Consider the following 12461-nt stretch of genomic DNA (forward strand, 5'->3'; position numbering starts at 1 on the left):
AAGTATTTGCTTTATGTGCCATTTGTCTCGAAAAAAATTTCTTTTTTTAACGAGCGTGTGAGATCTTTTTTGTTTCGGTCAATTCAACTCTCAGGTAATCTGGTGCAAATTTTTTTCCATATTGCCCTCTCCAACTTTTTTTTTAAAGTCAGATATATTTCATTTCTTTGATCATCTTCATCATCATCAACATTGAATATTATATTTGTATCTGAATTTGAAATGTTGGCTGAAGTAAATATTGTTACTACAGGTACAGATTCATAATGCAAGTTGGCTACACCCAAAGGTTGTATCTATAGAACAATAACTTTTGTGATTGCAGCTTTGGTAATGATTAGAAATAATTCATAATCTTTATAGGCTTCATCATTGTTTGGATTTTCATTAGAGTTTCCATCATGTAAATAATGCAAAAAACTTGAAATTTCTGTTCGTCTTTCAAGAATATGTACTTTTAAAGCTGCTTTTAATTCATAACTTAATGAACATGGATGGTCAGTTATTAATTTCATCATAAATTGCAGATAACAAAGTTGCATCCTGTCAGTAGATTGCTTCAACTGTACGCTTAATGGGAAGTAAAACTGAAAGGATATTTGATAACATTTTAAAATCTGAATACAAAATAGGTGATTTTAAATCTATTAGACTCTTTGATGCAATTTTTTAGTTTGATAAAACATTCTATCATAGACACCAAACTATTCCATTGTGTTCTAGATCTAAAACCAGAAACAAATTTTTTCCAAACTCTTCTTTTACATATTTTTGTTGGATTTTGTCATTTTTTAATGACAAAGATCAAAAATTTTTGACCACTTTACAAACTTTTTTAATTAATGGTAACAATTGCTGATGTACCAGAAAAGAAGAATTTTCATCATCATTTTCAGTGGAGATTATGAGTAAACCATTTTCATTTTTGTAATCTTATCAATTAATTTGTCATCATCTGTGGAATTCTGCTCTTTTTCAAATCTGGGTGTAGGAACAGATGTAATACTAGCATCGTCTTCATTATGCAGACTAGCCTCATTATTAGGTTTTTTATAGAGTATGCTGATAACAGCCAACTGAATTCCATGCGTTAAACATGGCAGCTGATGTGCTTCAATTAACCTGCCAATCTTTGTCATGACTGCAGTGCCCATCAGTGGTAATACCTACAATATTCTTCATCAAAAGCTCAAAATCACCTAACCTATCATTCACAAGCTCAACACATTTTTCTTCTGGAATTGTTCCAAAAGCACAAATCAATCCTAGATTTCAAAATTCTTTGTCAGAGCAGACATTAATATTTATGTTACGCCTATTTCTTACCAATGTCTATTCATCAAAAGCTAGAGAAAATCTGTTTCCATTAGCAATTGTGCTCAATAATTCTTTAATTACTTGGTCTTGTATATTTCTACTGTAATTCAAGACCACTTAGTGAATTGTTTTGTGATCCTTTGGTATGTTAGAAAACCCTCTGGCTGTTAAGCCTTTTCTGATATTATATGATAAACCATCACATGCAGTCATCCTAGCTAAAATAGCTGGTAACGAGTCATCCGTTTTATCACTTTTAAAAAAGTTGTTTATAGTTACAGAAGGTTTTGATTTCTGTACAAATTCTGAAGAATCTAAAACAGTGGTGCTACCTCCATCTTTTTTCAATAAATTGATTTCATGAATTGTTTTAAACGGGTACAAAGACCGCTTGTAGAACCTCTATGTGTTTTTATTATTCTCTCGCACAATTTGCATTTAGCCCACTGTCCTGCTTTTTCTCTTACAAAATGAAACCACATTATATTTTGATGAATTTAACAATAAATTTTGTTCCATTTATAAGATCAATTAAAATTTTAAACTTTTTAAGCTTTCGAATGGCAAATTTATTTCGAACGATAAAATTATTTCAAGTTCCGAAATAATGGTATTTGACTTTTTCAATATGGGTATTTTGGCACTATAAATTGTTCCAAACACCAGGATCCAGGTATTCGTAACCCTGTTTCTACAATGCACGTTAGTTTAAATTATTAATAATTGTATAATATATAGTTAATTATATTGTTAGATGCTGATACCTAAAACTTATTGAAAGTTTTGAGTTTTATTAAATTTATTTTTATATTTTTGTGGTTTTGTTTTAGGCTTTTATGCTGTTTAAGCATACGACTAATGGTTTTATTTTGTTGATTAAAAAAATCTTGAAAGATTCTAAAGTTTAAATAAACATTATTTATAGTTTAGTTTTTCTTTTTCTTTATAACTGTAAATTTTGATAAATCTGTAAATTTTGATAAATCTTATCATAGTAACTTGTTGTTAATTGGACGCTTTAGGAAGTCTGAAAGGCAATATTGAGGGATGGACTTTTTTCTTCTATTTTTATTAGTGCTAACACATTGTTTAGAAGGTTGCTTGTATGTTTACTAGAAAAATGTATAGTGTATATACATTGTTAAGAAGAAGAAATTTGGCACAAAAAGAAAAAACTATTATTTAAAACTTACAAGCATGTGTATAAGCAATAGATTGCCTGGGCATATATTAGTTGGGTGCATATTAGTTTATCACATTAGCTAAGCACATATAAGTATAAAAATTAAGGCAAAGTTATTAAATATTTAGAAAAATGTCTAAGCAGTTGAGCATATTTCAAGTAAGTTCATTATATATATATATATATATATATATATATATATATATATATATATATATATATATATATATATATATATATATATATATATATATATATATATATATATATATATATTATAGTATTAATAGGCTGTGGCAAGAAAGTATAAACATAAGGACTAACCTAAATAAAAGTGCTAAAAGTGTTAGCATAAATTTTGTTTTTTCTCTCTCTCTTGTTTGAAAGGGTTAGCAACCCTTTAGCTCTTTCTCAGTAGACAATGAGCTGTAGCAGCATTTTGGTGGTTTATAATGCTAATGGCAATCAAAGTGTTTGTCGATACAATTTTAAAACTCATTCAGATGAGTAGAGTCAATCACAGCTTGTGGAAGTAAATTCCATCAGTTGACGACTTTGTTAGGGAAGAAACTAAGTCTAGTAGAGATGGCTTGCATGTTATTATTGGGATCATGTTGCCTTAAAGAACTCTTTGAAGAGACGCTGAGTGTCCTCAAGTTATTTGATCATGGATGGCCAATTTGTGGGTTAAGCAAAAAATATTTTCTAAGTTATTATTAAACTTGAAATTGTAGATTAAATCACCTTGATTGCATCTTTCACTTAGTGAGATGAGATGAAGATGCGGTAAATCTGACTTCTCTGGATAATGCTCTAAGAAGCAGAATTTCTTGGGTGGCGCTGTTTTAAACTTTTTCATGGAATCGAGAAGCTGCATTCCTTGTGGACTCAAGATGTAGTATTGGTGGTTAGGACTTTTTTTTTTTTGAAGTGTAAGATAAGGCGCTTTTTTTAGTTAAGATGTAAACGCCAGGTTGTAGTCCAAGATGTGATTTGATTTATGTTGTTCTGAAGCATAATTGGGCTGTCAGGGGTCAAATTGGTGGAAATAATTTTTCTGTCATCGGCATATAACTTCATTGGATTGCTAACTAGGTCTATAATACAACTTGCTGTGTTCTGTTAGAAAGAAAAGACTTTATCCAATTAAGTAGCATATAAGAAACTCCATAACCAGAAAGTTTGTGGAGCATAAGATCATGAGGAGGTGTTTCAAATGCTTTTTCATAATCTACATATAAAGCATCTACACTATAGCTTCTTGCCATTAAATATTAGATCTGATCTACAGTTTACAATAAATTGGTAATACATGATTTATTTGGAACAAATCTGTGCTGATATAGAGATAAAAGAGTATTAGCAAATAGTTACTCAGTTAAACAATCTTTTAACAATACTTTCTAGAAGTTTGCAGCAGACAAATGTTAAAGAAATGGGTCTGTAGTTTGACACATCAAACTACAGACCCATTTCTAAAATATATAATTATATATTTATAAAAACTATTTCTGAAGGTCTAATCCCAGCTGCATGGCTTCCAGCTGGGATTAGACCTAAGTGATAGCACATTCAGAGAATAAGAACATTTGCTGAGATTGTGTGGGTAAATGCTGTCTACACCTGCTGGTTTATGCAAGTTGAGTTTTGGTAGTAATGATTGTATGTAGTTCATTGAAGGCTGTCTCAATCCCAGAAAGTGTGCGTTTCTTGAATGCTGGCAACAATTGACTTATAAGTATTAAAATATAGCTGCAAGAAATTAAAAATAATCCTAAGCAAGAAATTGCTAAGGAATAGCTATATTGCTTTGATCAGCTGTAATGTTACCATTTTTTACCATATTACCATAGTGCGGTACCAATTTACCATAGTGCGGTAGTGGTGTAGTGGTAAAGCGCTCGCTTCATAAGCGAGAGGTTCCGAGTTCGATCCCCACCACGTCCCTGGTAGTACCGCGCTCAACTTGTTTCTCCGCGCAGCGGCCTTGTTCGACGAGGCTCGTGTTTCGGAGTCATAGAGTTGAGAGAGGGTTATAACAACTATTAAGTAACCTCCTCATCTGTAGTGGCCTTCTTGGCCTTGAGGAGGTGAATAAACAAAAAAAAAAAAAATTTGGTTCTTTCATAGATCTTATTTGATTTTTAACTTTGTTTTTTGTTTATATATCGATAGATGAGTTTTGTCTTGGCTTTTTCTGATATAGATTTTTCATGTTTAGTAACAGAATGAACAAGAGGTGTTTTAACTTTTTTGCAGCAGTTATTATAATTTTAGTGTCTAAATGCCAGTTTCGGTCTTTGCTTCTATGATAATTTTCTTCCTTCCATTCCAGTTAGACAGGTTAACCCATTGTTAGACACTCAAATCACTCCAGCTTCCGTTTCTAATTTCATATCTTAATTAAATTCTTTTATTGCTTGTTGTCCAGACAACATTCCTGTCATAGTCTAACAAAATTTGTTCTCCAGAACTCTTCAAACCTCTCTAAACTATTTAATAAGTGCTTGACCGAGTCTTGTTTTCCTGCCTGCTGGAAAATAGTATCTGTTGTTCTAATTTTTAAAAACTCAGGTGAACATTCTGACCTTACCAATTATTGTCCGATCAGTCTTCTTTCTGTTATTAGCAAGGTCTTTGAGTTCTTGATAAACAAATTTCTCACATCCCATCTTGAGTCAAATAACTTATTGTCAGACAATCAATACAGTTTTCGATCCTCTCGCACTATGGCTAAGTTGCTATTTGCTGTGAGTGAAAGATTTTATTGTGCATTAGTTGGAGGTCGAGAGGCTAGATCTTGACATATCTAAAGCTTTCAATAAAGTTTGGCATGTTGGTCTTTTCCATAAGCTTGTTTTATATGATGTATCTGGGAAAGTTTTTGAGATTATCAAATCGTTTTTTTCTAACCGCTTAAATAAAGTCATTTATGAAGGCCAACACTCTTCTTCATTACCAGTAATCTCTAGGGTACCTCAAGGTTCTATCCTTGGGCCTTTTTTTTTCTTATCTACATCAAATAATCTTCCTGACAACCTTACATCTAAAGTAAATGTAAAGTTAAGATCTTTTTTTACTGATGATTCAACTTTATACTCCTGTCTTGACAAAAAGGCTTCTCTTTTCAATTGCTTAGAACAGGCAATCGATCTTGAATCTGATCTCACTTCTGTAACAGATTGGGTCTTGCAGCGGCTTGTAAATTTTAACTCCAACAAAACTCAGTTATTTACTGCAAACAACTATCGCAATACTGTCGACATTCCTATGTTAATAAATGGCAACCATCTCTCTGAGTCCTCTTTTTACGTTTTCTTGGATTATCATTTACTACTGACTTTTAGCATCTGTCAAGGTTGCTCCTCTTTATTGTGGTTGCCATTTTCTTACTCCTGATTCCATTCTCTATCTCTACAACTCTCTTATTTGTCCCTGTATGGAATACTGTTTTCATATTTGTGCTGGTTCTTCTAATGATGCTCTTTCTCTTTTAGGCAAGGTCCAAAAATGGATTGTAAACATAGTTTGACCTGCTCTATCTGCTAAGCTTAGGGCCTCTTTCCGATTGTCATAAAGTTACATTTTTTGTAACAAAGTTTTGTCAACTAAAACTCATTCTCATTTGACTCTTCATTCAGCAAATTCTCATTCATTTACTATATCTGTCCCTGCATGCTCCAAAAACTGTTGTTTGTCTAGTTTTTTTCCCTGCGCTTTTACTTTGGAACTCTCTCCCATCTTCATGTTTTCCTGACTCATACAACCTTCAACTTTTCAAGTCTTCTGCCAAATGTTTTCTTGCTCTATGACTCTATTCTTCTTTTCTAGTGACTCCTAACTTAATAAGTGGTTGCTTGGAGCGTTGTTGGGTTATTTCCATGTTTATAATAAATAGATAATAAAACAATACTTATAAACTACAGTGTTTCAACATTATACTATTTTATATTATGAAAAGATATGTAAAAAAGTTCTATGCTAAATAGTGCTGTGTAACATTACATAATATGTCAACTTTTTTAGATTTTCACCCGATGGTCGATTGATTGTATCAGCTGGTGATGATAAGACAATCAAGTTGTGGGACCGAAGCTCAAAACAGTGTTCTCACACTTTCTATGAATATGGAGGGTTTGCTTTTAAAGAATTTTCTAAAAACAAAACAAAAAAAATGCTAGCATTTTTTCTTTTTTTTTTAAAGAAACATTTTTTATTTCAGAATTGTAAACCATGTTGAGTTTCACCCCAGTGGTACATGTATAGCTGCAGGTGGTGCAGATAATGCTGTCAAAGTATTTAAAGTTAATTTTGATTTAGATATTTTCAGTTTTAATTTATGAAAAATTTAGTATTTGCGTGCATATATTTTAAATTTATTTTCTTAAATTTGAGGATGTTGTTTTGTTTGGGATTTAAACTTTTATTTTGTTTGAAAAATAAAGTTTCATTTTATTGGGAATATAAAATTATATTTGGAATACAAAATGTTATTTGCCTGAAAAAGATCTCACTTCTGCTACAGCATGGGGCTTGATGGCTGGTGAACTTTACCTCAATTTATTTTAATTTATTTCAGCTAATCATTATCTCAAAAATCTAGATCTTCATATATTCATGAAGGGTAACATACTAGGTAAGTCATTTATCCTTCGTCTTCTAGGATGAACACTTACTTCTAATCTTTCTTGGAAACCCTATATATAATCTATTTAAATTAAATGAGCATCTGCTATGGTTGCTATGATTGCATCTCTTTATTGTTCTTTTTGAAATTTGCTTCCTTCATCTTGTTTTACTTATTCATATTATTACTTATTCATATTATTACTTATTCATATTATTACTTATTCATATTACTACTCATGTTTTACTTATTCATATGCTTTAATTCGTCTGTCAGTTGTCATCTTGCACTACAAACTTCATCTTTTCTCTTCCAGTAACTTCCAACTCTTATAGTGGTTGCTTGCAGCCTTGTTGGAAGTGAAGATGATTAAAAAAAAAATTATTTGTGATAAAATATTAATTTGTTTGAGATATAAAGTTTTATTTTTTTAAACAATATAAGCCTTAACACCCAAAGAACCAATAAACTTTTTTTTAATTTATATATTTATTAATTGTTACTATCTTGGTTGTTTATTTTTTTGTTTCATTAAAGTTATTATAATTATAAAAGTTTATTTGAGTACCTACTTTAATTAACTTATCATTGTAGTCATAAAAAGATCTAGTTTTTTCGCAGTCTAGTTTTTTCAAGCAATAAATTAAAAAAAAAAAAAAAATACAGTGTAAAAATTGTTTACCTAAAAAAAAAATTGAAAAGCAAAATTATTTTTTTTTGTAAAAAAAAGCTTTTTTATTTGTTTTTGTTTTTAAACCCAGATTTTGGCCCACCTAAGTTATTTATGCATAACCTAGGTTATGCATAAAGATGTTGTTTTTTTTGTTTTTTTCTTGAAGGTTTGGGACATAAGGATGAACAAACTACTGCAACACTATCAAGGTAATCGTTATCAATTAAAACAATTAAATGTTTATAAAAAATGTTTAAAAAATTTTTTTTAGACAAATTAATTATATGAATTGTAGTAAAACAATTAATATTTCCATAACTTACTAACAAATAAAATATATTAAAACTAAACAAATCAAATTATTTTTAGATAAATTAAAGTTTTGTAAATTTTAGTACATGGAGGTCCCGTTAATTCTTTATCTTTTCATCCAAGCGGAAACTATTTAGTATCTGGATCTGCTGACTCCACATTAAAGGTTTTTTTTAAAATAGTTTTCATTATTTTATTTGTTATAAACAAGAATTATGATAATATTTATAATAATAATAATAAATATAATTTGTAATTCTAATTGTTTACAATTAATTAAATTGAATAACCAAAATGAATATAAAAAAAAATTCAAGTTGATCAATACTTCCAAAAATGTTTAAAAAGTATATTAACCATTTTAATTTTTTGCAGGTTTTTTTAACATTAGCTGGTAATATTTTTATTTTTTAAGAATATTTTTTTCAATAAGAATATTAGTGCAATATTTTTTATTATATAAAAATATTCTTCTTATAGTTTTGTAATCGCTAAAAGACTAAAACAAATCTAAAAAATCAAAAGTTTGTTTAGCAACCATTTTTTAATTTACTTTTATGTATGTTATATTAGTACAGTCTCATTAGTTAATGGCACAGTAGTTCGCAAGTTGCATTGACCAATAAATTTTGAAAAATTAAAAGTTAGAGGAAAATATTGCTCTATATTGTTTAGCCAGGCATATTGTCTTGTCAAATTCCCACCCATCTTCCTCCTTTACATTCAACAAATTGTGCTTTTTGAGTTTTTAAGATTTCTCTCCAGGTGAACTTTTGCTGAAAAAAAATCTTTTAATCAATGAAGGAGATTCAGGTATTCCATTGGTATACTTTATGACTATTAACACTATTTATTTACAATCTCAAGTTTATTTAAATAGGGTTCCATGTTTTTTTATCAAGATTAGTGGCAAATTAAATTTTGAAACTTATTACAATGGTGCCAAAAATAAAATTCTAAAAAATTTTTTTAAAAAAGGAGTTTCAAAAATTTACATTTAGGTTTAAATTACATTTAGAATTTCTTTAATCCATTAATCTCATTAGTTTAATCCACATTTGTTTTTATCCATTTTTAGGAAATTGATTTACCGAGAGCTCCAAATTATTAATTAGCTTTTCAGATTTTTAACAGATAAATAATTTCCAGTACAGCTTGAAATGCAACACTTTTTACGCATATTTTAATGTCAATATTAGCCGTCATGATAAAAACAGAACACTGGTCTTGTTTTCTGTTAATTTTTTAAAAAACTTCTTTATTATAGATATTAGACTTAATGGAGGGTCGTCTATTTTATACATTACACGGTCATCAGGTATTTATTTTTATTTTTCCATTTTTCAAAATTTTCCTGCACCCATCTTTATTTAGAACTTTTTAAAAAGTTATTTAAATCTTTTTTTTTATATATACCTACATAAACATATCAATACAGTGAAATGATTTTCACTTGTAATTTAATTTTTGTTGTTGTTGTTCTTGTTGTTTTTGTTTTTTAGGGTGCTGTTAATTCAGTAAAGTTTTCTAAAAATGGTGAGTTATTTGCATCTGGTGGTGTTGATGAACAGGTAGGAATAAAAAATAAGTTTATTTGACCAAGTGTGCTAAAGTATAATACCTCATTAGTATTAGACCAAATATGAAAGTCAAATTTTTTTTTTATCATGTTTTAAGTTATGTAGTTAAAAAAATTATTAGCTGCTCTAAAACTTAGGCATAATATTCTATACATATAAAATACTTAGTCAAACTTATATTGTGTGTTTTATATTGAAATAACTTGCTGCCATTGGCTTTAGTGCATACATTGACTGACTAAATAGGTAAAACATCCAAGTGCTATTACATCAACTAAGGGTTTGAAATTAATTTTTTTTAGGAATGTTTAGTTCTATAATTGACCAAAAATTATATATATATATATATATATATATATATATATATATATATATATATATATATATATATATATATATATCTGCATCCATTTTAAGTCTCGCTTCATAAGCGAAAGGTTCCGAGTTCGATCCCCACCACTTCCCTGGTAGTACCGCGCTCAACTTGTTTCTCCGCACAGCGGCTTTGTTCGTCAAGGTACGTGTTTCGGAGTTATAGAGTTGAGAGAGGGTTATAACCACTATTAAGTAGCCTCCTCATCTGTAGTGGCCTTCTGGGCCTCAAGGAGGTGAATAAGAAAAAAAAAAAAAAGTATAAATATTTATTTTAATAAAAAGTAGCTAATCAAACTTAAATTTTATATTCTGTTTTCATAAAAAATTTTCATAAAAGATTCATTCTTTATAGTTTCAGTTTGATTTGTGATAATAATCATTTGTTTATTGTGTATGACACCAGGAACTACAGACATGTTATTATTCTTTTAAGTTATGTTTTTTTTTTCTATTTTTTACCTCCGAGAGTTTGTTTTTAAAGCCGAGAAGGCCACTACAATTGAACTTTATTGTTGTTACAACCTCTCTTAACTATTTAACTCCAAAACACAAATTCTTGATGAACAAAGTTGCTTCATGGTGAAACCTGTTGAGCATAGTACTACCAAGGATGTGGTGGGGATATCACGGACATCTGCAATCAGCTGTCAATAATATTCTCAATCTTCATTCTGTTTAATACAGTAGAATAATGATTCAAAGAATTCCACACAAGCCTAAGCTTTTTAAACAGATGATTGCCTGGTCTATTTGTGTTACTGCTTGGATAGATGTTCCAGCCATGAAAATGTTTCTTTCATACACATAACTAGCAGTAAGCAAACCGCAATACGGGTTTGTAATAATTAAATAACAATTTAACTTGATATATTATCTGAATAATAAAAAATACAAATTTTTCTTTATATAGGGTTGCCATTACCCAGATTTTCCGCTTAAGAACGCTATGAAAGTTTTAATTAGTTTAACGTTAGAAGCGAGCAAAACCAAAAAGATTATATTATATAAATAAGGCTGCCATTGTCCATATTTTTACGGAGGAGAGCACAACGTTGTGCTCTTCTATTGGTCTTGGCGTTTAGTAAAGATAATCACGTAACCTAAGATATTATGTTCTTTTTAATAACAGCAAGCACCAGAGAAGGAAAGCCAAGTACAACTTACCAATACCTAAAAAAAAAAATTATCTTAAACTACAAAAGCATTATTTTACATATTTATTGTATTTTAGAATAAGTAAGCTTATTAATAAAGGGGAGCATTATTTTACATATTATTGTGTTCATGAATTAGGGACTCGTAAAACATTTCTTAAACATAGTCATAATCAATTATGGTACAAAAAAATACATAAGAGCTTAGTAATAACAGAGTGTTCCAATACTACTCTCCTTTATTAATTAACTTCGTTAAACAGAGAGGAGACAGACTGTGTTTCAAAGGCACTGTGTTAAAAAAAGTTACAATAAATTATTATATTCATAACTTAAGATATTGTTTTACATGACAATGGCAAAAATATATATTAGCAAAAAATAGCTATAGCACAATTAACCATTAAAAAAAGACTTTAATGTTACCTCAATAGTTTAGAATCCTGATTTTTTCATAACTGTGAATGATTAACAAAGTAAATTTCATTCATATAAATTTACTAAATTAAAACCATGTTTTAACAGTAAGCAAAGCAATTGCAACTAAAAAAAAAAAAGAATACAATTATGTTAGAACTTCAAAGTTATATGAAAGTTTAATAAAATTTGATTCTTAAAAAAATGTGGTGACTTATATTAGAACTAAAATATATACAACAAATCTGATAATAATCTAATTAATTACATTCATAAAAACTAAGTTATTATAATAATCTTTAACTTATCAGTTGTGATATTGAAAAATATCTGAAAGTAATGAGACACAAAAAATTCAGTAAAATAAAAATTGATATACATAAGGCTGATTTTAAATTAAAATATAAATATTAGCACTTATCTGATGAGTCCAAGGAATTATATTTGGTAACTTTGAAAAAAAAAAAAAAAGATATGTGGCTTAACAAATTCTAGTATTTATATTTTGATACTGATTATAGTAAGATTTATATTTAGTCTTAGTTCTAAAGTGTCTTAAGTAAAAAATAATTAACAGAAATTAAGACCACCTGGCACTGTGACCACTAGGACAACAATGTTGCTTTACACACTGCTAAGTAACAACGCTTTTAAAACATAAAAATAAAAAAAACAGAATATAAGCATATATAAACTTTGAACATATTATATTTTATAAACTATTAACATTTATTAAAATAAATTTGTGTATTTTTTTACCACTATTTGGTTGCAGACAAAAAGTAATAAAAAGATTTGGTTTACCAAATCTTTTTTATTACTT

At 28.9% G+C, this 12461-nt stretch overlaps 1 protein-coding gene across 2 annotated transcripts in view; it reads left to right on the forward strand.

Annotated features, from left to right (window-relative positions):
• The window catches only part of LOC100209845 (POC1 centriolar protein homolog A), a 56503-nt gene that overhangs the window by 33737 nt on the left and 10305 nt on the right, over positions 1–12461 (forward strand). For both annotated transcript variants that reach the window (XM_065818425.1, XM_065818426.1), the window contains exons 7-12: positions 6527–6634; positions 6723–6795; positions 7967–8009; positions 8196–8278; positions 9380–9430; positions 9615–9683. In XM_065818425.1, the coding sequence (XP_065674497.1) occupies positions 6527–6634; positions 6723–6795; positions 7967–8009; positions 8196–8278; positions 9380–9430; positions 9615–9683 (427 nt within the window). The remainder of the gene's footprint in view (positions 1–6526; positions 6635–6722; positions 6796–7966; positions 8010–8195; positions 8279–9379; positions 9431–9614; positions 9684–12461) is intronic.

Source organism: Hydra vulgaris, chromosome 14 (assembly GCF_038396675.1).
Source record: "Hydra vulgaris chromosome 14, alternate assembly HydraT2T_AEP".
Lineage (NCBI taxonomy): Eukaryota > Metazoa > Cnidaria > Hydrozoa > Anthoathecata > Hydridae > Hydra > Hydra vulgaris.